Genomic DNA, 27,245 nt, shown 5'->3' on the forward strand with positions numbered 1-27,245 from the left:
CCTGCACTTAGACAGGACCATGATTTTGTTTATATAACCAGTGCTTCTCTGTGTCTCCTGACGTGGAAAATGGAGGGGAATAGATGGAGCCACACTCCGGGCTGGAGAGAATTTTTTTCCTTGTATCCCTCAATCTATAAAACTCTAAAGGGTACAGCTTGATTACTCTTACAGTAAGCACTATTTGGTCCGCAGAAAGTCAGCCAAAAATGTAGCTGATAATGACTATTTATATGGTCTGTACAATTCTAGTTATCTTAAAGAGCTGTTCATATATACAGTACAGTACAGTATATCTTGCTTGTTAAAACAGGCTTTCATGAAACTGTATAACAACTCTAAATGTATGGAACATGGAGGAAAAGTTGTACTGGGGGCTGGGGCCTCGCTGGATCCCTTCGCTGACGTGTGCAGTGAGCTGGGAATTCTTGACTGTGCAATGTGTAAAATAATTTTTGCTGCCTTACCATAGCTAGGAGAAGAAAGCTGCCTCTACTGTTTAGAGGCAAATAAAAGTCCAACATCCTTTAATAGATTAAAATTCATTCTGGCATAGGTCAGGACTTCATGCTTTCTTCAGCGCATCTCTTCGCAGCTCCACTGAACACACAGAGTGAGTTAGTTGCTGTGTGTGCTATCTGTAACTCAGATGTGCATAAATCAATGCTAATGGAGGGCCAAACTCTGCAGTAAAATAATGGTACTGAACAGAAAACAATTCCTCCACCAGGCTTTTGACACAATATAAAAAATCTCTACTTCCCTACTAAAGCGAGGGAAAAAAAAAGGCAGACAAAATTCCTGGATGTTCAGATTTCAAACAGGAGACACTGCTGTGGAAATCTTGATATAAAATATATGGAATGTTATTATTCAATTACCTGCACATAAGATTTAGGTATTAGAATGATACTTAAGTATATCACCAACATTTGTGCATCAGTTGTTGAGGTTTTTTCCTTTATAAGGGAAAATGTCAAGAAAAAATAATTTTGTTTCACTCCTTGTCATAACCTAAATTTACTGCTTGTCATAGAATAAATATAGCATCTCTTCAGGTACGGCTTCTAAAATTAAAAAGTATACCTTTAGTCCTGGGAGAGATGCCAAAAGCTCGTTACTTGTCTCCAGATTTACTACATGGGAATAATGTGGAAAAAACTCACGGCTTTTAAGATTTAAACTCAGCAGCATATCAAATTTATTCTTATATGGTATACTTGTTCATGACCTCTAGTCTTAAGAAATTCTGTCATGTTTGAAAACTAGTCCCTAGCGAAGCCTGTATCAATGTTAATAGCTAAGAGGTCAACGCAACTGCTAAACAGTTTGTATTACTGTCAGGGTGGTCATGAAAACAACACCTGCTGCATGAGCACTTGGCAGCTGGGTCAACAGGCACTGTGGGAATTTATCAATTTAGGGGGCCACTTGCATAACACTTTGACTGATGAATTGGGAACGACTGGCTTACTGGGCTAAAGCTGCTCTATTATGTGTGACTTTCTTTAGGATGGCAGAGGCTTCCTGCAGGCTCCAGAAAATAAGCAAAAGATAAACCGAGGTTTTTTCCTTATAAAGTGATAAAAAGTGAGAACTCCTTAATAGCCAATGCTAGAAAGACTTTAAGAAAAGGGGAAAAAAATATAAAACCAAAACAAAAACTTTTACAGTCAGTGAGCTGTGATGTGATTGAAAAAATCCTTAGGTTTTTCCATCATGGTTACAAAGGAGTTTTTGTGAAGTACTTCTGTAAAGTGAAACTCTCTAGACTGGTATTCGCAAAAAGCTCTAATTTCTCTTTAGTGTCTCTTGTGGGAATAGTAACTGCATGTGGGTAGGTAAATGAGATAAGAATTTTGCATGCTCCGGCTAAACTAAACATAATTAGACATTAATTCTGGCTTTCCATTCCCTCAAATGACTTAAGGGATAGTAACTTTCTGAACAGAAAGAAATCATATGGCCCACCTGGGTTGGTGAGGGCATTCACCAACAAAATTGGCTCCTTCTACAGAGAGTTCGCAGTAGGAGCTTTGGAGTTTATCTATAACCATCAGAACAGAATATCTTGATGCACATTACTCTAAAACTGTGTGTTTCCATTTCCACAGGAACTGAAGGCTCAAACAGAGCTTCACTTTCATAAATGCTTTTCTTCTGTCATACCACCAAACACTCCTGACTCACGTTAAAAAATCAAATCACTAATGGTTTTCTAAAGAGCCTGAACAGCGTCAAAATGAGGCATGGCCTAGATATTGTCCCTTGGTGTCTGAAATCAGCCTGTTTGGAAATGCTCTCCGACAGCGGAAACCCCGGAAGGTGATGATGGAAAGGATGATAAGTGGAATTATATACTCTGGAGGGGCATGAAAGAGGAGTGAGATGGTTTGAATCAAGTTCAAGTTTCAATCCAACGGGAAGCAGCAATTCCGGCTGCTGATATGAAACACATTGAAATCCAGATCTATAAGGTGTTATGAGGAGAGGAAGAGGAAATCTTCTTCTGTGTGCAGGAACACTTGCTCAGGCTCTGCCCTCCTTCATAAAAATCACCTGCTGGTTTCAGTGAGCCATCCTGGTCAAAACAGTCACTCATCCCCTTTGGAATCACTGTATGGATGGTGGCAAACTCTTAAAGCTTCACACTTAAAACTTCACAGCACATCTTTTAAAAGGAAAACTTTTGCATTGTCTGTCACTTCTAGACTCTTCTCTGGATATCTTTCCTTTTATCTGTAATTTCCTTAGAAATTAAAGTGATCGTATTATAAGTACTCTAAAAGAAAACTTACAAAGTCTCTTTATGGCTGTTCTTCCACCATACAAAGTTTATTTTCTTACTTCTTGGTCTAGTAATAATGTTTAAATTACAGAGTGTATGGACCTATCAACAAATCTTACTTATTTAAATATTCATTTTCACAGTTGATTTTCTCCTCTCATCGTGCTAGAAAAATGATTGCTTTTTCTTTTCTAATGGGTTTGTCTCCTATTTTCTCTGTTATTGACTAACTGGAATCTTTTGACCTCTATACATTTTCTACATCACTGTTTACTTAGTTGATTTTTCTTTTCAGTTCATCAACACTTTTGTGATTGATATTAATATGTATTTTTAGAAACAGAAAACATGCCAGAAAAGTTATAAAACAGAAAGTAGAAAACTAGAAAATAAAGAGGTTCTGGTGTTTGGTCACAAAAACAATTTATAAAATGCTAGTATTTGCATTGACCTTCAGCATATCTGACTAACCCTACCTTTTAGTTGAGAAGAACATGTCTTTCTCCCTGTACTTCCTCACTAGTTCCAATCCCTGGAAAGTAGTAGTAATGGGTTTTTTTTTATAATCCTCAAACAGTGGAAATATTTTTCAGAGACAGTTTTAAAAACTTAAAAATGTCTTTCAACTGCCAGTTTAACTAATGTGCCCAGTGTTGGTTTTATGTGTCTGTAGTTTTTAATGTTTCCCACATCTCCTCCATCCTCAAAGCTAAATATGCTATTGGCTATACTCATTTCTCTATGAGATTTTTGGTAATATTGTAGTATACCTATGTTTTGCAGCACTTCACATGCTTAGGGCTTTTTTTTAATCACTTCATTGTCTGTGAGCTCTCAGGCACTATTATATCACTATAACAATCTTTTTACAAAGAGAAGGATTATTTCACTCAGTGCTTTCAGTGGGGGTCTATTTAGTTATTGATATGAAGTATTTGGAAGAGCTGAACAGAACTTTTACTGTGGTATCTGGAATTCTGTATTTCAAACTGCTTTGGTAATTGTGGGATTCAGAACCTCTGTGTTGATCATGTTCATCAATTCATCATATATCACCTCAGTTGAACACCTCATTTCTGTTACACTTGAAGGATTTGTTGTAGGATGGGACTTTCCCATTGCTGAGTGTTGAAGACTAATGCAAAGAGTTCTCTGGATTACCCTCATCTTCTGATCTCCTAATGTTTAACCTGTCCACCTAATTTGATTTTTTTCTGTGTCCTAGTAATAGATTTCTGTCTTAAGCTACATTTGAGACAAGAAAAATAGGAGTCATGGTTTTGTTTGATTATGCAGTAGTTTTCTACAAGACAAAAGGACAAGGCCTCAAGCTGTGCCAGGGGAAGTTCAGGTTGGACATGAGGAAGTATTTTTTCACTGAAAGGGTTTTTAAGCATTGGAATGGACTGCCCAGGGAAGTGGTGGAATCACCATCCCTGGAGGTGTCCAAGAAACCTGGACATGGCACTCAGTGCTCTGGTTTAGTTGACAAGGTGGTGATCTGTCAAAGGTTGGACTTGCTGATCTTGGAGGTCTTTTCCAACCTTAATGTTTCTATGATTCTAAAAAGATCAAAAGAAATAAAACCCTGCACCTTCATGTAATGTTTATTTTTTTTAAACAAAATAATAATTTTGTAAGCTTGCAGCAGCTTACAAATGACCACTAGGAGAGAAGGTTGGCTTTGCATGGAACTGTTAATTTCCAGCAAGGGGCTACTGCAAGGCATGATAATTTTATTATTCTGCACTGCCTCAGGCATGGAAGATTCTCTTTGTAAATTAACAGGTCTGCCAGGGACCACCTCTCACAGGAGTTTTTTAGTAAGTAATGAATTTCTAAGACAAGACAAATCAATAGTTTCATTATTATTTTTACCTGCTACTCATAGCCCACCTGTAGCATCCTTACTTAGTGTTCTACAAAGTTTACTGTGGTAGGGTTTATGTGAATATTTGTTGTATTGGTGTGGTGCACACCACGAGGAGAAGCCACAAAATATTTACATGGAAAAGAATATTATCTTGTAAATAACAATATTTTGTTACTAAAACTTGAACATTTGCCAAAGCCATAGAATTTTGAAGTTGTTTACATGGGTGGTATGAACTCAGCATGGAATGGTAAATATATCTGCAATGCTCCATTGTGGAAGTCACTCATTATCCTTCCCTTAAAAGCTGCAGTGATGTGAGACTGAAAGACAGCAAAACTCAAAATTATGCCTGAATGAAAATTATCCTGTGCTTCCGAGAAGTGTTACCAAAAACTATATCCCTGTGCCACAGTCTGTTTAATTTCAACTGTGTGCCAATTTACAAAAGTATTTTATAGTTTTCTGGTTACTTTCACCAGTAACCAAACACAATCTTGACCCTTTTCCATGCATGAAAACAGCCAACCATGAGTGCAGCAATGGGAGGTCTGGCCTTTCAGGTATGTCAGCTGAAGACCACCCTACTGGAAGAGGTAACAAGAACAAAAAGCTGAGGTCAAAAAAGGCAGCCCCATGTAATTAGATACTAATAGTGGATTTAGGGTGTAAAATTCACTTAAAACCATACACCAACAGACTAAACAATCCCAGGAAGAATGGCAAGTTTTGTTCTAAAAAAAATGTTTTCAATACCAGAAAGCATAAATAAAACATACATAATAACCTTGACTGACAGACTGCACCAACCTGCAGTAACATCTGCTTCCAAATTATTTGTTGTAGTTTTGGGATAGTATAATTATAAAACACTGAAAGTCCACTATCCCTGAAACTAACTTACAGTACAGTGTGCAACCAGTGTCATGATTTTCTTGTTGTATTCCCTTGTTATCCCACTAACAATATTTAGAATTTAAGTCTGACAAGAAAATAAATTCCTCCCTTAATAGCAAAGCCAAAAATGGAAGTCTGACTGTATCTGATACCCATGGAAGAACATGCTGAAGTAGATGCTGAACAAATAGGCAGCTGCTTTTGTAGGGTATGATGGGGTCAAAGTATTATACAACAAACTTCACTTCTGTTGGCTGTCTCCTTTTGTGCTGATTTCTGATACTTTTGCAGGATGGATGTGCAACTTTTATATGGAAGAACTTGGTCTGATACAGCAGCAAGATCCATCATGAAGAACATGGTATTCCCCCAGCTAAAGTGAGTATCTATCTGCTAGTCATCAGCTCTTATTGCTGCTGGGGCCCCTGGGTCATGTTGGGAACTGGCTTTTTGCAGTCCTTCCAGATTCCTCAATATTTTCATACATCCAGCTGCTCTGCAAAGATCATGCCTTGAGAAGCTTTGGCTTGATAATTTTCATTTATCCTCATTTTACAACTGGTAAATTAGTCTAAATAATTAGGACAATCCTATTAATTCCATGTCTTATAAATCACTTGAGTGGGATTTATAAGCCCTTTGGAAGCAGTTCTTTAAGAATAGTTAAAGAATTCCCTGTATTTCTGGCACAGAGTCCAAGGACAGAGGATTTCCCTCCTTGGTGCTCCAAGCCTGCCAAGAGAGAGATATGTAATCGAAGGGGTATGTTCAATATTAGTAAGCAGTGACAACTCACACCTAATGAGAACTGAGTCCTCTCTATTACTGTCCATTGGTGGTATCTCCTGTACAACTGGAGAAGAGATATCTGGGAAAGACCGAATGAGTCCCTTAGAGCTTACTTATGGCCAAACTGACCCTGGCTAGAACTTGTAGGGGGTACAGTATGGGTAAATGAAGGTGGCATAGAATGTAATCTTATCCCCCAATGAGTTGCAGCTGAACCGATTACTAAAGATCAGGAGCAGGCCTGATGTTAACAGGCCACACCTGTAGCCAATAAGAACAAGTGTTATAAAAGAGTGGATTGGTGGGATCTGGAGTCAGATGGCTGCTGCAGGGACCAGGAAGAGTCAGTGCTTAGAGGAGCTGCCTACAAGGAACATTGAGGAGGCACAAAACTCTGGTAGTATGGAATCCTTGCGCTGTAATGATGATAGAACTCTTGATATGTAAGACAACAAGAACTCACAGCTTATTTTCTGTACTTGCTGTCTAGTACACAGAACAGGTTTTGTCACACAGTGCTGATCTTTGGAGGCAGCTGCTGTTGTGCCCTATCCCACCTCAGTGGCAGGTGAGGAAGCAGCAGTGCTGGAGAGAATTCCAGCATCTGCCTTCTACTGGTGCTGCATAACTTTCTGTGGTAGTTACAAATCAGTACTGGCTTCAGAACTACCAGGAGCATCTTCTACCCGTCCATATGGTTCCAAATTAAGTAGGTCAATTTCTCTATGAAAACATGCTAAGAATATACATCTAGGTGGGAAAGTAGGCAGCTTTCAGCACAATGTCAAAGTGTAAAAATTCCCAGAATTTAGTGCTGGTTACCCCTCTGCTGCTCTGACATTCACTTCCTATGAGACAATGAATCTCTTCTGCTTGCTGCTTCTGCACCATTTGCTTTTAGGGAGTCCCCTTAATTGGGAATTTTCCTTTTTGTTGAACAACAGTATTGCATAATTCAGCCACACGAACAGAACTGCAGTTATCTTCTGGGTTTTTAACCTATTGAGGGAAAGGCTGATCCCAAAGAGAAGTGCAATACTCACCTTTTTGGGTCAACAATCTTGTAGAGTTTTCCACTGTGAGGCTGTGTCATACTTTTACTGCTTGATAATATGTAAATCTCACCTGTTAGGCAAAACAGTGCAATAAATTACTTCTCCTTTCCTAAGATGTTAAATACATGACTTTTGTGATCTGGCTGTATTTGCCAAATGAGATTTTAAAAAACTTCAGAAGAAACACTGAAATATACAAAAGAATCATTTGCTATTTGAAAATTTATATAAGCACGTTCCCCAAATTGATGCTGAAGTGTGAAAAATATTCTGTCATTAGGGTTTTTTTTCATAAAGTAGAGAATTGATTAAAAAAATTAAATTGGTGAGGAAGGGAGAAGAGGGGTCAGTGTGCTCATGCAATATCTTTGCCCTTTAATTCCGTAATGCTGGAAATAAAAGCAAGTATTTTATACATTGTGTCATAGTGAATGCCAGGTTCACAGCATGTGAGACACAATAAGGATTTTTGCCCCTTCCAGCAACACATTCTCTTCTCAGTTCTTCCTACAAGGCTGCTGAGGTGTAGCTGAGAGCAGTGAGAGTAGCTTTAGCAAAGGACAGAGAGCCTTCTTTTTAAACATTTACTATAATTATGAATGCTGCTGCAGAAGTTACTGATAAGCTTTATAATTTAAGAAAAATTCTTTTAGTATTTACCTAATTCATCTTCTCCAAATCCCAAGACAGGGCCTGAAAAGAAACCTCTACATGAGCCAGTGTTGCCAAGACAGAGGGGTTTCTCTTGCCACTGCTTGGTTGCAGGACTCTGTTGCAGTGTTAAAAAATTTCTGCATTCACAAACACATAGAAAAAAAAGTTATATTACATTTTGAACAGATGGTTTTCATTGTCCAGATAAATAAGTAAACACTTGCTGCAAGTAGCTCCATAGATACATCTGTGCAGTTCCTTGTCTTACAACTTCCTGTGCCTTTTCCCAAGAACTAGGTATGTTCTGTATGTCACCATTCATTAGAATGCTGTCCTATTTTATTCCCAGATCTAGAATCTAATCTGCATTACCCCACTGCTAAACTGGCTAAGTGACACAATATACAAGACTGACACAGGCAGCTGAGTGCCTAAATCCCCTTGCCTAAATCCACATTTCTGTACCACACGTACCCATTGCGGTCTCCAAACACGTAACTTCCATAGAGCCTCTCCGACTGGCAGCCCCGATACACAAATCCACCAACCAGGGAGCCACTGCTGAAGGGTTTGAATTCTAGAAGGGAGGGCTCACTTTCTGAAAAGGAACTACCATAGCATTAGATCATATGCATTTTCATATTGATACTCATTTAGGAAAATGTTACTGCTTCAAGAAAAGAGATTAATTCCATTTAAAGATTCCTCAGAATTCAAGATGTGTTGCCAGAAGTGAGATGTTAAAAAAACAATCAGAATATTACAACAAAGTCTGTTTGTGAAACAATCCATTAGAGATTTCAAAGATGAGGCTATAATTGCTTTCTTCCATGTGCACAATCTGGAGAATAAAGCTACATAAAGATTAGGCTGAACTTCTATTGAAACCAGTGTGATTACTGCTGTTAATTTCTGCATGTCAATCCAGTATGCAGACTGGGTCTCCTGAACTTCAGGAACAAAATAACCCCCATTCACTGTAGAGTCTAGTGCAGAAATTCCAGTGATTTTCAGTAGAATTAGTTTTGAAATCCTTTCAATGGTTTGAGAAACTTCCCAAGTCACAGTTTTAAATGCTATGTGTGTTATATCCCATAAAACACTACTATTACTGGCTGTATCTTCTTATGGTAATTTATTTTATGCTGCTGTAGTAGTTGCAATTCCTATACTTTTTTCTGCTTTTTTATTTCACAAAACCACAGAGTTTATTCCTATCAAACAATTCTTCAAGGAAGTTTCAGTGTATATATTCCTATTCATGCAACCAAATACCACTAAGAGTACAAGTAGGCTCCATTTGACATGCTAGCTGCATAATTTTTTAAAAAGCCACAGCCAGTTGACTATTTTTAATAGGAATTTTTTTTAGTCAGAGGGCTATCTGCAAGCCTTTGATAAATGCATTTCCCAGATTGTTCTACATGAGTTAGAGCTGAAATTTTATGGGGGAGAAAACGATGATGAACTCTTTTTATTGAAGCCATTGACCCACAGCCTAGTATTAATATTGGCAAGCCGCTCGGGACAGACACAATATTGCTTAGTTTACTCTGCAATAAGGATGCAGTCAAAATTCCATTGGAGCAGTGGTTAACCAAATATTATTCTTTGGTTTGGCTTTTATAAAATGGACACAGAAAATCCATGCAATAACTGAAGTAGTACAATTGCATTGTGCTATTGTGTACTGTTGTGCCAGCCAGCACAGCTGCTTTGCTTTTAAGGGGAGTACAGGTGGGAGAACCTAGGGATGTGATTAGAAAGGGAAATGCTACATTCCAGGAGACAGGCCAGTTCTCAATGCCTTTAGACACCTTTGGCATTTATCACATGTTACCATCAGGAATTCACAAGCTGCTAAATGGGCAGTCAAGGCAGGTGATAGCTCAGAGGAAGTGTCACTGGCTTGTCTGAACTTGCAAGGGACCTAGGTGAGCATCAGAGTTAAACATCAAACTGAAATTGTGACTGGCAATCATATTGATTCAGAGAGAGCATGAAGCACTTTAATATTTTAAAGTCCCTAATTGAGTATATTTATCTTTTTGTAATCTAATCTAAACTAGTAATTTATTATGAAGTAGCAGCATAGTGCCTTTTTCTAAGTTTTTTATTTTTAGTAACATTTAAACAGAGCTCAGTCATTTCCCTGTTTGGTTGTGGTCTGCTGTTGTCTATCTCACTTTTTCCATTATAAGAGGCACATTACATGAGGTTTCCATTCTCTGTCTCAAAAGGTTATTTGTGAAAGACTAAGAATACTAAGAAAACTAAGAATGCGTTTTCATCATTTCCTGATATTCCAAAATATTCTCTTTATGAGCCAAAATATGCAGCAACAGTGAGATCTTTGACAGACTAGCAACTGTCAAATTTGTTAAATCTTATTTACATGATATTCTACACCAACAAGAACAAAGTTGAGTCATTTCAATTTGGTTTTGGCCTGCATCTTTTATCCGCTTCTACATCGAAGATTTCTTTTGAAAAGACAGAAATTTTACTTCTATCTCAGATAAGTTGTCTATCCTATCTATGCTGTAAGTTTCCTATCATGGCTATACAGGCCTTTACATATTCTCTTCCGCTTTCTGTTTATTATTCCATGGAAATGCAACCTGACTGTTGCCAGCAGCTTTACCCTGGATAGAACTTACCATAGTCTTTGCCCTTTATTATTTGTAAGATCCTTGCTGAAGATCTGTTCTTTCCATTTGAATCTGAACACAGTATAGTTAAATTGGTGTTTATATCTGTTGGGTGCCGGTCCACAGCACACCTTTAAAACAACAAAAAAAAGAGAAAATCCATGAGAAAGGTGAGTTCATAACATGTAACTATCAATATGAAGCATTACATTTTAAAGCATTATTGTTTCTTTGTGGTGGCTGTTGTTTCATTTGAGGGAGCTTTTTCATGCTGAGCCAAAATACCTAAGAAATTCATTGGATTTATACACAGGAGATAATACAGCTTTCCCATTCCTCATATTTCTATGTAATGTGAAATAAAACTATTTTTCCCTAGTGATATAATGTAGCCTGCAATATAGCACCTGAAAAGAATAGTGCTTTAAGCTAAATGAATTTATATGGTGTAGGAATTTTGGACTGTTAGAAAGTCCAAGAATCAAGTCCTTATCTGAACAACTTGACTTTCTGATTTTTTTTTCAAACCAAGACTTTAAATGTCACTTCAGTACTACCACCCACCTAATTTGCTGAATTATGTGTTGTTTAGTTAAGGCATTGTTCTCCTCCTTGCTATTGTTTAGATATCACCAGATGTTCTCATTTGTTTTCCACGTGCCTTTTTTTTCCCAGTCAAGATTTCCATTTCAGCTGTACTATACCAGCTTTCTGCTTTAAGCTCTTTCTTTCACAAAGGTAGTAATTTTATTACTAATTAAAGCTAAAAATTCTGTGCTTTGTTTCTGTCATTTTGGTCTTGACTTGTAGTAGTTGTGCATGCTCTTCTCTTTCCCCTTTGCCAATGTACATTTGTTTCTAACTGTGACATATGTGTGGAGGTGGAGGAGTGGAAGATTCAAAAAGTTCACGAGTGCTTTTATTACTGAAATATTGCTGCCTGTCTGTATAAAAGCAAGCCTGGTTGAAAACAGTGTCTGCTCCAGAGCAATTTCAGTTTATTGGAAACTTACTTACCGGCCTGGATTGTGGAGTCCATGTGCAAAAATCTCAGGAGGTTGGTTGGTGCTGTTGAAGTGTGGGTTGCTCCGTGGGATGGAGTAAGGGACATTGCACAGGTCAGTATTGACATCAAGGCGCAATACAGAACCTGTAAAATCACTGAGAGAAGTTGGAGGGTAAAACAATTGGGTTTTTAAAGGTGTTTCACTGGTAAATTTAATCCATATAACACTAGAGTGAGCCAGCAAAATAAACAACCCACTTTACTGATTAATCACGTAGTGATGGATGCAAGTCCATCATGGTGGATGCAAGTCCAAAGAAGAGTAGCAGAGCCTTTCAGATATTCACTTTGGCAAATATCTTGCCTTGTTATGTGCAGACTAAAATGCCTCTGACCATGTTGTTGGGAAGCAACTTGATCATAAGAATAACTTTCTAAACATCAAAATTGTTTAGGGCCTCAAATATAAGGCTACTAAGTCTTTTATACTATGTGTCATCTAGAGTAATTTTGGATACAAACTCTTTGTAATTACAAAGTGCTTTTTGCTCACACTTTGGATCCTACTCTTGAATTCAACGATTTCTAGTCACAGTACAATCCAAAGATGAATTATATAGAAAGCAAGTGAGAAAAAATTGTATTGTTTCAGTGCAGGTGTTGATACTTTTTTATAAGGATTCAGAACTTTCTTGTTACAAGAAACAGGAGAAACCAAAATGTGTTTTAACTTACATTTGTGATTGGGATGGAGGAAAGGAGAAGTAGAGGAGCACACTCTTACCATAAACATGAAACGATGTAATGTTTAAATTAATTCCATTCCATTAATTTAAAACCAGGTACTACAATTGCCCTCTGGTCTGGGTTTTGAGTATACCCTTGTACTTAAGAAATATTTTAAAAACCACAGAAGCACCTGCAATTCTCCTGAGCCAAAGAAGCCTTTGAGCGCAATAACAGAAGTCTATCCACTGGTAGTTTTTATACCTTAAACCATCCATCTCCTCCATGTCATCTAGAGTGATCATGCCATCTCCAAGAAAAATGTATAGGAAGCCATCTGGGCCAAACAGCAGCTGTCCTCCCAGATGTTTTCGATGGAGTTCTGCTACTTCTAAAAACACTCTTGCTGTCCTCATGTCAACTTGGTGTGGATTTTTCCTGCAAGTTAAAGATATGAACACAGTGTTCACAGTTCACTATCTTTGTTCTTCTTTCTGAAAATACACTTGACTCATTCAAATTATACTTTGAGATGTGGATGTTGTAACTTGGTGGAAAAATGCCTAACAGTTATTTCCGAGAAATTTCCATTTTCTAGCATTCACAAACAATTACTTTGCTGCCTATACACAATAAGTAGGAAGTAATTATAATTAAAAAATGACAGAATAACTGGAAAAAAGTCTTAAAAAAGAAAAAAATTATGCACCTACTGTCATTCCAAAATTACTATTTGAAATAAAATCCACAATAGTTTTTCTGCAGGTGCCCAAGTTTATACATTGTAAACCTCATATTCATTTTAGAAATCAGAAATACTAAAGTGCAGAGGTTGCTGAGAAATACAGAGTTTGTTAATTTTAGACTTCTACTGATACCTGGATACTGTGTATTCTACGACCCTAAGGATGTGGTCATGAGGTCCAATAGCCCACCGTTCTTGGTTGGTGGTATAAGACACATACAGCTTTCCATTTTTCTTGTAATTGGGGTGGAATGCAAGGCTTAACAGTCCTCTTTCATCTCCTCCCTGCAGTCAAATGAAAAACACAAAGAATTGTGAAGTTAATTATGTTCTTTATTGTGTTTCAGCTGGAACCCAAAAAAAAAAAGTTTCTTTCTTGTGGATAATCTTTGCCCAAACTCTTTTATTTCTTTCCTGACTACTGCACAAAAAGGATTATAAAACATTTCACTTTGGGGAAGTCTTTAAGAGTTAGAACAAGACAATTGCCTTATGTAGTTATCTATGCACAAGTCTGTTACACCACTTTTGTGGAGTGATTTGTGTATGTAATCTTTGGGAAGCCATGAAGACAAGTTTAAGTGCTGTGAAGGATTCTTTGCTGGGTTACTAGGTTGCTTGTAATTCGTAGAAGGCGAATAAAAAGGACTATAATCAGCAGTCACTTCTAATCCAAGTATCCAAAACCTAAAACACAGTGCTGGCTGCCAACTCCCACTGTCTTGGCAATATGTTTAGAAAACAGTTAAATTGCTTGTGTAATATGTAAACCTTTCTTTTACCCTGGAGGCAGCAACATCAGTTGTCACAACTATGGTGGTCTGTTCATCATAGCTGGTGTACTGTAGGTAATAAGCAGCCTTGGTCTGTGTGCAGAGAAACCATAGTTTTACATGTGGTCCCTCACTGGAAAGGGTTTTTGGGTTTTTTTTGTTTTTTTTTTTTTTTAATAGAAATAGAAAAATCTCAGAACAACTTGCTTTTGTTATTATGTTTGCCATGAAGATTAGTACAGTTATATGTTAAGCATCCAATCCATGTAATGTACTGTGACAATGCAAATACCCTGTCAACTTAAATAGAAGGCTATATTCTTTTTGGCTACTAAAAAGCTTCTAAAAATGTATGTACTATAACTATGCCTAAAACTGTATAAATGAAGAATAAAACTCAGATTCATTTGTTGCTCTTGAGGCAATACAGGGAGCGAAGCTGAGGCATGGAAATAAACACAGCACACAGTTAACAATTCAAATTCAATTAATATATGTGATTATTCACAAGGTGATAGATGTTTTGGGGTTTGACTCAGGGCTTGCCAGCCCTTCAAAACTAGAACCAGTGACTCTGTTGTAGATTCAAGTGCTCCAGCTCTGCACCCACAAGGAGACAATGTTTTGCAACTCCAACCACACCCAAGATAAGTAATTATGAAATTTGAAATTATAACAGAGGATGAAGCTTTAAAATGTATTTGCACTTCAGAGTGATGGATGGGCCTGTCTTCCTGTTGAAAGTCATCCCACAAAGGGCCTAATTGGGAAAGTGCATAGCTTTAATTTATTTTAATTCAACATGATTACTGTACTTCCTTTTTAATCACAACCACCAAAGAGAAACCTGAGTCAGAAATGGAGATGTAAATAGGTCAAGAGATTTCCATACAAACAGATTTGTACAATGAAATCTGGATCCTGCTAATTTAGAGGCAGACAAAATTTGCTAGTTTGTTTGCTAGAAAAATTTAGTTTCAGGGGGTTATCAGAGAGGTTAGTTTTGAAAGTCTAGTTAGAGCTGCCAAATCAGTTGCAGTCATCATGGATGAAGGGACTGCCAATCCAGCTCTTTCTCCTTTATGAGCCAAAAATAATTCTGCAGCTGAGTCTGAACTGATTGTAGATATTATTGTTTGAGTTTCTAAGAGCTTTGACCAAGTTGCTCTGATAAAGTCTGAAGCAAAGGGAGGCAAATCAGTTGCTTTGGGAACAGGAAGGCATATTTCAAAGATTCCTGAGGAATGATTCTATCTATTGTGCCCAGACAAAGACAGTCCTATTTCTTCTCCTGAGAGATGAGTTCAACTCATTTAAGGGCCCAGGAATGTCAGTGAGTCACACTAGGTCTGCCATGCAAGGTGAGTTATTGAAAGTATTAGTAAGAAAAGATCTTTTTGTTACGGAGCTGAAGATTTTATTTAGTGCTTGATGCCATGGCAGCCGTCTCAGTGTGAAAGCGAAGTTGTTGAAAGCGTAAACAGGTGAAAATTAAATTAAGAGCTTTTAATGAAGTATGCATGAAGCAAGAATTTGAAAAATGAACGAAACACTGGACCTGCAAGGTAGTAACTATGGCAAGTTGCATTCATAGGATCAGGCCTTGACTTTTACTTATTGCTGCCTTGCATGATTGTTAGAGAGCAGTGTATCACTTTATGGATTGTTTCTGTTGCTTCTTGAAAAGTCACACTGCTGTTTTTCAAAGTCAGATGGACACATTTTGTTCCAAAAAGTCTATTTACTCATGCAGTTAATAAAAACTTTGTGACTATCCCTCCAAGATACTGAAATCAGTGCAGCATCAAGACATTAGTTGGCTCATGTTCAACTAGAAATCCAGATAAGTTTTTCCATATTTAGTTTTCCTGGTTTTGGAAACCAATTTTTCATGTGTATTTTCAGCTTTATCACTAACTGGCAAACCTGTTCTTCCCAACCAAATCCCTGCCACAACTTCCATAGCTTTTAAAATACCCTCTATGTGCCAGAAAGTATATAGTTTTCTGTAGTGTTGTCTCATATGCTGCGTGGTAAATGGAGAGATATCCAGCAAAATCCCTTTGGAGTAGTAATTTTAGTACTATCAAACCGAATAATTATGTACAAAATCTCGGACTTTCTCTACAGAATATGCCTCTCTTTTATTTTTTTATCAATGGACTTTTGACGCAAAACCAGCACCCAGGGCTTTACAGTCTTTCCTGTGTATACCATGTGTCAAATAGCTGTTATCTTTTTCTTGGCAACTTAAAAGGTTATTGACATCCTTTTCTTTGAAAGTTTCCCTTTAGATGGAACCAGCATCAACAAACTGTAGATGACAAATCAGCTTGTATGAGATTCTGCACTGCACTATTTGATGGAATAATCATTAATGTTTGTCAGTTGTATAAGGAAGGGCAAGAAGAATGAGACAAATCTTTGTATTCCATTGGGATGTCTGTTGAAGACAAAGAATGATGGTTGGCTGAAATGAGTATTAATTACTTAAACATACTGTGGACTGGGGCCAATGTGAAATTTGTGTCGTAACTAAATCTGGCAGCTCCCACTTTTCGATGTCTGCCTGTGCTGCTCTGTAGCTTGAAGGCTCCCCTCTCCTGTTTGTGGCTGTGACACCTTCTGCACCAATACTACACTTTCTTCCAAAACTGATTTCCTTGGGCCAGGGACCTCGGACCTTTAGACCCCAGTTTGGTCTAGTTTAAGACCACAGCCTTGAAAATAATTTAATCAGAATTCCATAAAGTCAGTACGAAGCCAAGTAAACATTAAAACAAAGTGGTCTTATAATTTTCATTTTAAAAGGGCTGTTTAGCTACGTTATATCAGTTCTGAAAGTATATTGGACCAGTATGTGTTCCCAACTGAAAGATATTTTTGATACTTCTTTTTGTGTTGTAATTTCTGCTATAATATATTTACACTTGTAAAAATGTTAAACAAGTGCAAAAAATTATCCACTTTGTATTTTGACGTAACACAAAGAAAAGTAACTTGCCTGTGAATACTGGATGTGAGGCATGTGAATACTGGATTTTTATAGAATAGTGCTATTTTCATGTAACCACTCCTTAGCTGGGCTCTGCTTCCAATTTGCGTGCTTTCAAATGTACTCTGGTATACCTCTGGTATTACAGACAGAAGTTTTATTATATTATTAAGATATTATACTTTTTCTGTAATTCAGAAACATATGCTGCACTTATTTTTAAGACATGCTGCCATTTAATTATGTCAATATATGTGTTATTACATATAGTAAATACAGAGAAATACACAGGAATGCTTTAACTGGTATTTTAAATTATTTAATTTAAAATAGATTATATTGTTAGTATGACCCTTAATTACGTATCCTTAGTAGTAATTAACGCTAGTAAGCAAAACCAGACGTGACCATTTATTTCCATTACTCTGTGTGGCTTAATAGTAAACAATGTAGGTAGCATATTCCAAGTTTTCCTTTAAAATTGATTTTGAAATGCACTCTTTATATAATACTTATAAAATAATGGTATTTATACTTAACAGTACTAATGTGATGGGTATATATAAATATATGGTATACAATGATATATATACTTGAATTTTTGTCTGGACAAACTCACTCTTACGTTAGAATGGAGTAACAACCTTTGTAAAAAGGGGTTGTGCTTAAAATGTGCAAATTCAACACCCAATATTTTAACTCTAATATTTTTATCTCTTTTTTTTCATCTATTCTTATAGCAGAAATGCTGGGTAAGTTCTTGAAGTAATATAATCACCTTTAATTTAGTTTATTTCCTACGTAATAAATAGCATAACCAATATGCCTTACCAAGTGTTTGATCTTAAGGAGTTTTGTTTGTAAAAAACCATGGGTGAAGGGTAAAACCTCTTATCAGGCAGCACCATCTGAACTCTTCAGAACCAGATGCAGGAGGGCTGAAGATCAGTGTCAGGTATTCTTCTCAGTGGGAAGTGTTTGCTTAATTGCCATGTTTTGGAAATTTGGCCCCAGCACCGGACAGAAATGTGACTCCAGCAGAAGCAGAAGCCTGCCAAGGTCTGCTGCTAGGGGTACTCTCTGCCCTTCAAGCTGCACCACCTACTCTGAGCTTCACAAGAGGGAATTGCCCCTGCCTGGTGGAAATCCAGCAAACACGCAATGAAAGGAGCAGAAGTTGTCTGGGCTGCAGGAGCAGAGCTCTGTGAGACCTCTTGGGTGTTGAGGACTCCAGTGCTTTGCTATCTGTGGGGCCTGAGGCCTCTGGCAAGGGAAGGATTTGTAACATAAGACATTTACCTTAGGGGAAAATAATTACACTGATGTCATGGCTCAGTAAGGGCTACATACTAGACCCTATCTCCAAAGCATTTCCTTTTTCCTCTTGTGTTGCAGAGCTTTGCTTTTTTTCCTTGTTTATAAAGGGCTTTGCAGTTATCTAAGGATTTTTTAAAAAACATTTTCATTATTTTTTACTGATTTCAACAAATGCACTATTTAAATACTTGACTTTAAAATAACTTTAGGTACAGGAACGTGTTACAATTAAATTTATACATGAGAAATACTTAAAGGACTGTACTCTGGTTTGGAATTTAAGCACAAAACCTACTGAAGTTAGAGATGCTTTTTATTCAGTTAGGTGCAGGGCAGGTTTTAGCTGAAAATGGCCAAAGTGCATCCATCACAAACTTTTCTGTTCTGATGTTTGACAGCACTAGAACTTAAAGCCTAATTCTTTTTTTCTTCTTACTTCTGTTGCAGCAAAGACAAAATTTTGACATGGGTGGGATAATTTTTTTCTTTTCCTTACCTTCACAGTCCTTTGAAGATACCAGTCACTAAATGCAGGACCTTTCACTTCTAGTGCTAGTCCTCTGTACTTATTTTTTTAATTCCTCAACTCCAGATTTTGCTGTTCTGCTGGGCAAGTCTTTAGTTTAATCCAAATGACAATCCTCGTCCCCTGATAATACAATTCTTTCTTCCCGTCCTCCTAAAGAAAGTACATGAAACTTATAAATGCGGATGCCAACCCAACACAAACCCACAGCTTGCCTCCTTCACACTCTTCTGGTACAACAGGAATCCTGCTTTCCCAACTCTCCCAGTTATTGGTTGGGAGCAGCTGAAAGCTTTGAGACTGCCCAGAGCCAGCCAATAATTGAGAGGTTTTGGGCAGAGTGACACAGGGCTGCGAGTGTGCTTGCAAGGAGGTGGCCATGAGCCCATGTGAGGTCTGCATCTGGACTGAGAAACTTTATGTACTGCACTGCTTTAGGAGAATTGGAATAACAGAAGACAGTGGAAATCAGTCCCGGAAGAGGGAGATTCAAATAAAGACCAGATGATTATTGCATTCAGTAAAGCTGGCTCAGGAAGGTGTGAATTACACACTTTCCTGCACCACAGAGGCCTCTTGAGCTGTAAGCAGCATTTGTCCTCTGGGAACACAGGTGGTGATTCCACCTCTGTCCCCAGCTGGATTTATTTTCAAGGAAGCTTTACATTCCACCAGCAACTCAGTGAGTGGTTCACCAGCGGAGGCCACTATGGGAAGGTAAAAAATAAGTATGCTCCTTCTCGGTTCCCTGGCATGCCTCCACTTTCTGCTCTTTTATTTATTTATTTGGCATATCTGCTCTCCTACACTTTTCCTCTTCAGCATTCTTCCACAGCAGACTGTCTTTCCCTGACAGGTTTTCTGCTGCATTGGTTTGAGGTCTATTGTGCTGCAGAATTGGCCTTCCAGGAAAGCAGAGAAAGCTTCCTTCCAGTGAATGAGAATGCAGTAAGTGCTCAGAAATTTACTGACCATGAAAATCCTTCATTAATAGGGGAGAATAGACCTGATGACCTTTGTATTTTTTCCTCCTCCTTTCTGTTGCTCTGAAGCTTTACCCACCTTTCCACACCACTTCTGTGATAAAGGCAAATTTTACAACTCTCTTTCAGTGGGCAGTCCAATGAAATTGGCTCAGATGATGCCCCACGGAGAACAGACTATGTTCCATTAACATTCACAAATACATGACATGATGACAAGACACCAATAATCCTTTTTCCCAGTCACCAGAACTGGGGCTTTGCCGTTTCCAATCAAGAATGACTTTTTAAAACTTACACCCTATTTTGATGCTATCTGACTTTATTTTTCTGTAAACACACAAACAATACAAATTAATCTTCATAGTGACTTGCTCTTCTACCAATGCTCTAATTTGACTATGATCCTTTCAGCCATCTGTTCTGGTTTTCTCGTGCTCTCCTTCCCTCACTATGTATATAAAACTTATCTTTATTTTTCAGTAGGATGTTAATACAATTTTTCATTTTGTTTAAAATGCAGATTAATGGCAGAGAGTTGTCAAAATACTCTAAGAATTACAATTCAATACATAAGTTGCCTTTTTTATGGCATGACATTTCAGCCAATCACTGCTGTCATTTTTGTCCTTCCTATGGATAAAAATATGCTATGGAAAAATAAAAATCCTACTAACATGCAAAGATCTTCTTCAGCTGCTAATTTTAATAAATGTCCACAAAAAAGTCTACAGCACTTTAAATGAGCTATAAGACTTTTCTGCTGAGAGAGGGGGGAAAAAAAAGGATGTATAGTGACACAGAGCAAATTTGACAGTGCTTATATAAAATGAATGAACCTACAACAAATTCTATACTCTGATAATCGAAAACAAATTCATGCTGTTTTACCGTGACCACTTTATATGGAAATTTAGGGATATAATTCAGAACAGAGTAACAGTAATTATCATACTCTCTGCATTAAATTAAAACCAGAAATGTTGATCTGTCTAATTGTAGGCATTAAAAATAACTCGTTTCAAAAAAGAGGGATGCAAATGGGAATATGCCATGATGACATTACTCTTACAAACAATTCTGCCTTTCTCCTTTGGCTCCCAGTGCTGAGCTGTCATCTGTTAGAGCAGGTATTTGCTTTTTCTGCTTGCAAAAGGAACGGTACATTCACATGAGCTATGTACTTAAGTATTGTGGGGCTGGGAGAGAACACAGAAAACCACAGCCAGCTTGAAGGAAAAAAGCTTTAGATTTCCACTTAGATTGGTCCCCATGTCCTTACTCTTGTCTGCATGCTAATGGATATTAAAATTGCTCAGTAAGTTGCTAGCAGTCTGCATCTTGCAAAATAAATGGTTAAAAGAATTTTAAAAACCATCCCTTCAACAGGATCCCTTTTGCCAGAGGTAATTAAAGGGCTAGAGGAACTTCATTCAGTCCCCACCGTTTCTATTCCTTTGCCAAGTATTACCATGATAATCAACATAACCTGGATTAAACTGTGGCCTTTATGAGCTCTGTCATTGTTTTGAGAGAAGAGTGAGTTCCATGGCTTATCAAAATGTTGCTCATCTTTGCTGTAAATATAAAGGTAATCTTCTCCATTGAAGGTTATTTCTTAAGCAAATTTCTGGCTTTAGTCACTAAGGCTCTGAAGGTACTAAGGAAAGGCTTAAAAGTGATTTCTGCAAGATATTTTAAATCTCCTTTTCTTCCTATTGTAAGAAATGGGAAAATAGCATTCTCTGAATGGATTTTAGTAGGGAAGTGGGAGACAATCTGAGGGATAGAAGTTCAAGTAGCATAAAGAACACAGGAGAGAGACAGGAAGGATAAAAAAAGGTTTACTGCAATTTGTGCTTATATTGCACCTATGATCTTGTCTGAGGTTCTCTCCTGAGGGCAAAGACCCCACATAGAACGTGAGGCTTTGCCTGCAGGCCTGAAAGATGGGAACGTGTCACTATTTTTCAGTTGCCAAAAAATGCGTGTGCAAATCCTAGAGATAAAGCAAATGCTATTCTGCTCTCTAATATCCAAAGAACTTCTGGACTCTGAAATCTGGATGCATGGAGAGGCATATTTCAGCCTCTATCTGGCATTCAGCATTCAGCATATTTTTGATAATAACATGTCATATCTTCAAAGCAAATGCTGGTTGCATGTGTTGCTGGTTTACTCAGTAATTGTTGAGCTAAACATAATAGGCAAAGTCAGACTTTGCATTTAGAAGCTCTATAAATGTTCTTCAAGATTTTACCAGCAGACATACAGCAGCACTATGGCTGAAGGCTAGGCCACTCTGATATGTCTTCTTACTCCAGTATTGAAATTGTTTTTGCCTATGTTTTTTGGCCATTCAGCCATTCAGAAATGTCTTGTCTTATTGGCACAAATGCAAACAGAAAACCCATTTAGATGTCCAGTATCTGCTACTGAGTTTTAAGCTTCCACATGTGAGTGTGAGCATTGGAACTGTATTTGTTATCTAAAATCAAACTCCTTGACATATAAGGACTGCAGTTTTTGTAGTACTGGTACAAATGCATCCAGAAATAATCCAAAAAAGGCTATGATTGCATTTTTTTCAACAAAAATCATGCACGTGGATCATGTTTGTACCTGGGTCAGAAACACATTTAAGCATTGAACCCTCACATTTGTGAAAAGGTACTGAATAGCAGCTGGGAAGAAAAATGCATTTTCCTTCTCTGATACTGCCCAAGGATTTTTCTTCCCAGTTTTTTGCCAATCCCTTCAACCTCCCAGTGCCCCAGGAGCTGAGAGGCCCAAGGGCAGAAAGGCCAGTGAGCAACTTACCCACACTGCTGCAGTTAAACTTGGCTTTAAATACTGTCTTAAGCAATCAAATTATTTTAGATCTTTCAGTAAGTCTCAAGAAATATATGCATTTTGCCAGCTACCTGAAAATGAGGAGTAAATAAATCCAGAGATATCCAGATTTTTTCCACAGACATTTTGTGAACACCAGAAGAAGCTAAAATAATCAAGCATTTTTTGTGGATCCCTCATACAGGTCTTGTCTTTACCTCTCAACTAAAATAGTGAGAAAAAATATTAATATTTTGAAGAGAGATGTGAATATTTTTATGAAATGTGCCAAGTGGAAAAAGCCGGGCGGTGGAGGATATACGGTTTGCTCTCCATGACTAGGATCTGTATATAAGAGGAGAATGATGGCAATCCACAGCCGTGTTGACAATTCAGACATACAGGAAATACCCTTGTAGGAAACTAATACCATCTGGGTTTGGCCCAAGATGTGTGAATGAGAAATATGTTTCTTGTTGAGAATGCGAAGATAGTTTTGGACATTGCAAAGAAGGAATGTGTTAAGCATGCTCAGTTATAAAAATGAAATAGGGTGAGGCACTGCATGCATATGGAATAATTGGAGGAATATGTTTGTGTGTGTCAATAGCTGATGCAGACATACAACTTCAGAACTCATTTGTCCTAAGACAACCAGTAAATTACTATGAAAAATATCTTCAGTACAAAAGGCTGGAAGCTGTCTCAGTAAAGACAGTGTTGGAAAATGCTGATTTGTCCAAGCCCTCGCTTTCCCTCATGGAAAGGGAGGTTTGCTTGTCACACATGTTGTACTTGGGGGGCAAAAACTGAAATAGTTCTGAAATTCTTGGAACATCCAGTTCTAATATGCGTAAAAGTGGGAATTTTGATTATTTCAGTGAGTTGTTTTCAGTTTAGAAATTAGTTTTAGTTAAAAGAATGTCAACACTGGAATGAAATATTTCATTTGGCCCTTTCTGAGAACCTTTCAGTCCACACTTGGTGAGAGTATGTTTTCAAAATCTCAGAATATTCTCACTCCTCTCTATCCTGTTCTGGCATTAACTGTCTGAGATTTTAGTGTCTGTTCTTGGCATAGGAAGGCTCTCTGGTTTCTAACGAAGCCATTGCCAGCATTCTGAGGTTCCTAAGACTCGCTGCCTGCGGGATGGATTTTTGCCTCTCCCTTGACACCCTCATCTACTTGTGAAAGCCCCAGCAGTGCTGATTTTTCTGTTATTTGTGAGGATAATGAATGCCTTGCATGGATAGGAAAAAGTTCCAGCCTCTCTTTTTGGTGCACATTTCCCTTCTGCTCCAGACTAGCCTTGAGTACTCTCATCCCTCCTCTAAGTTCAGGCTCTAAATGCTCTTTTTGAAGAAAATTATTGAGAAAATAAAAGGTTTGCTAGACTTTCATGTCTGTCAAGGTTCTGGATTAACCGTGTTCCAGGCTCAAAGACACTCATTTTACAAATTACCTGTTCCTTAACTGAGCAATGCTCATACGATAGCAGTAAAATGGCTGTTATTGCATCCTGGTCCTAATCTGGTTTTCAGCAGATTTTTAACGTATCTGATTTCTCACTCTTAAACACTCCTGGAGATATTTATTTAACATGTATCAATTGTTTTAGTGCTTATCCAGAAGTCTGAATGTAAAAAAGGGAGAAAAGAATTTTCATTATTTTATTTTCAATTCTTTTTTAGTAGGCATTGAACTTGCATAGCACCTGAGACCTTTAAAGAGGATGATCAAAGTCAATTGAACCAAACGTTCCTAAAACAGTGAAGGCACACCACTGGGTGTCTTTGATTGATGGGCAACCTGTGCCAGTGTCTTTTCACCCTCACAGTCAAGAATTCCTTCCTCATATCCAGTTTAAACCTGTCCTCATCCTTTGCCAGGCTGGACACACAAAGCACTGCTTTCACTTGCATCTCCTGTGGAACATGCACATCTGCCTTGCACATCTGCCTCTCAGGGGAGGATTTATGGCTGTGCAGGGCTTGGATTTTCCAAGCTATTTATGCTGATGTGTTATGCACATATTCACTACATACACTTGCATCCAGCATTTAGACAAGTACAGTTTTCCTTGGCCTTGTAGGTGAAATTCTCATCAAATGTCTTTGGTTTTGTAGCCCCCAAAAAGGCTTAAATAAATGGTCTTTGGACTATCTAGAAGGATTTATTTTATAGTAAAGAATAAACTAATGTTGTTATGCCTGCAACATGCAATTCCACTGTTGGGGAAAAGGGTTTTGAAAACTGCACTTCACATATGTGCCCTGTGTATTTTTAAAGAACTCATTAAATTATGGTTGTACTACGTATTTTAAATATTGACATTTCTGAGTGGGGTTTAATTTTTTTTCTGCCAAGTGGTGTAAATTCCTGTTTTGGATTCTGAGGATTTCAGTGGAGGTGGAAAACCACTAATAATTTCTTCTTGTTCACGCAACTTATATTCCCTTGCATGTTTTAACTTGAGGCAGCCCTTTCTACTGATGCTGATAACACTGCTTTGAGTGTAAACCAAACTCTTTTGGAGTTGGAAAGAGTAAAATTTCCTCTAAGGAATAGCAATGATCATTACCTTAATATAAAATTTTGTTTCATAAGGCCCTAATTCAGCAAGTATTTAGGCACATGCCCAAACTCCACTGTTTTTTTTTTTCTAGTGCAAAAAAGGATAACATGAAGCAGCCAATTCTCTCCACTTCAGCGTTTACTTGATTTTTGGTGTCAGTAAATGAGATCTGATACAATGTTGATGAGGTGATTTATCAATCAAAAGTGCTTCTGATGGAGGAGGAAAAAAAATTACTGGGAAAAAGTGGAGAATTTTCTCTTAATTAATCTTACCCTGAGATTTAATAAAGATTATTTTATGGTCTGTAGCTAACGTGGTGGTTATGCCGCTAAAGGCATTATCTTCACATCATTATAATGAAACATAACACTGGTATCCTTGACTTTATTAGCCAGGCTTCATTGGTATCTGACATTATATATTTCCTATTATAAATCTAAATAAGAACTTACACTGACCTGCATTAGACCAAACATTAAACAATTTACTAAGATTACAACTTTAGAAAAAAAAAAAGAAAGAAGTCTTTTAGACCACCAAGAAACAACCATAAATTTAAGGAAATATGAGGTTTCCACCATGTGACTTCCCCTGCAGAGTTATGCAACAGACTGCTGTTACTTAAAGGTCATACATAAAAAATTTATGGTACATTTTTTAAGAGATTTATGGTGTTTCTATTTATACAACTTATATGTCAACAATTTAAAGGTATAGTATACTAAAATAACAAATTAAACTCTAATCCCTTTGAATCCTTGATAAAATAGAATGCTTTAACGTTAAGTCATATATAAAAGAGGTTTAATAAATGCATCTGTATTAACTGATGTGGTATGTGTGATGTAATGATTAGCTGTTTATTATCTATTACAGATCGTTTGCTCATTTTTATCTTGAAAATCATTTGCAAATGGGGCTGGTTAGGGGAGCATTCCTTGGAGCATAGGCCCATTACATGGTGGTGTAGCTCTCTTTAGAATTGCTCTGCAAATCAGTCTCAGGACTAACTTTCCTTTTATGCTGAGCTGAATGATGCCTTTGATACAACCTACACCTCTTGTTTTGGGATATCTTTGAACTCACATACACATCATTTATGGAAGATGTTGCTGGATTTTCTGGGAGTAAAAATCCGTAATGCTGTATGATAGTACCAAGCCTTAGTTATTTGCTGAACTTTATTTGCTTTGCACTGGAATGAAATAAGAGCATTTAGACACTCACTCAGCATTGCTAAGGCAAGAAGGTGAAAAAGACTAAGAGGGGGCAATTTCTCAAAAGCTTTACCCCTGGGACTTTAACTCAGCAATGGGAGTCACATTGTGAACCTTGCCTTTGCACACCTAACGTAAATATATCCATGTGGGAGCTGAGACTGACAATGCATCGCTTTATGCCAGAAGTCAGAGCCAAATATGCAGATCTGGCAGGGATTATTGATGCTAAATTCATCCTTGAATTTTGCATATTAAATTAATTCATGAATATGATGGCTCCATTGGGGCACAGCATTTAAAGTAGCTTGAATATGTAAGCACTGTGATACCATAAATATTAATTTCTCATGAAAACAAGTCTTCACAGATAAACAAAGGTCTTAATATGTATAACATCTATGAACATGCTGAACCATAAACACATTTATAAGACCATTGCCTTTGAGGTCAACCATAAACACAGTGCTGAATGGGGCAAGAGCATTTGGAGAAAGATACTAATATGGTCATGGAGATTTGTGGTGTTGTGGCCTAATCTTGTCCTCAGGAAAGAGCCCAGGAATGCAGTCTGGTGATACTAAGTTCCTAAAAATAGGGAGGGGAATTCTCCACAATTCTCCAGCTTGCTGTGCCACCCACCAGGTTTTAGTTGTGGATTCCCTGCTGACTTGAATCATCGTATCTCATCCCTTGATGACTCTCACAGTATTCCTGTAGGGATGCCCTTTGTCTGGGCTTGAAGAATGTTCCTTGCCTTGCTGTGGGAGACCCTGTTTTATTGGTGTCCTTGGCTGCTGCTGTCTCTGGCTCTGAAGATAACAGAGTGCCTGAGCAGC

The 27,245-nt window shown here is 37.7% G+C and overlaps 2 protein-coding genes across 5 annotated transcripts in view; one reads left to right on the top strand and one right to left on the bottom strand.

Annotated features, from left to right (window-relative positions):
• The window catches only part of ANAPC10 (anaphase promoting complex subunit 10), a 141,389-nt gene that overhangs the window by 97,733 nt on the left and 16,411 nt on the right, over window positions 1–27,245 (top strand). For all 3 annotated transcript variants that reach the window (XR_004082963.1, XM_031066410.1, XM_031066411.1), the window contains exon 5: window positions 5,850–5,936. Coding sequence is in view for 2 of the 3 variants with exons in the window: in XM_031066410.1 (XP_030922270.1) it covers window positions 5,850–5,888 (39 nt within the window). In the remaining variant the exon portion in view is untranslated. The remainder of the gene's footprint in view (window positions 1–5,849; window positions 5,937–27,245) is intronic.
• The window catches only part of HHIP (hedgehog interacting protein), a 67,890-nt gene that overhangs the window by 12,897 nt on the left and 27,748 nt on the right, over window positions 1–27,245 (bottom strand). For both annotated transcript variants that reach the window (XM_031066406.1, XM_031066404.1), the window contains exons 4-10: window positions 13,318–13,469; window positions 12,704–12,877; window positions 11,725–11,868; window positions 10,717–10,838; window positions 8,531–8,654; window positions 8,063–8,193; window positions 7,391–7,472 (exon numbers count right to left, since the gene is read on the bottom strand). In XM_031066406.1, coding sequence (XP_030922266.1) covers window positions 7,391–7,472; window positions 8,063–8,193; window positions 8,531–8,654; window positions 10,717–10,838; window positions 11,725–11,868; window positions 12,704–12,877; window positions 13,318–13,469 — 929 coding nt within the window. The remainder of the gene's footprint in view (window positions 1–7,390; window positions 7,473–8,062; window positions 8,194–8,530; window positions 8,655–10,716; window positions 10,839–11,724; window positions 11,869–12,703; window positions 12,878–13,317; window positions 13,470–27,245) is intronic.

The sequence above is a fragment of the Geospiza fortis genome, unplaced genomic scaffold (assembly GCF_000277835.1).
Source record: "Geospiza fortis unplaced genomic scaffold, GeoFor_1.0 scaffold11, whole genome shotgun sequence".
NCBI classification, from domain to species: domain Eukaryota; kingdom Metazoa; phylum Chordata; class Aves; order Passeriformes; family Thraupidae; genus Geospiza; species Geospiza fortis.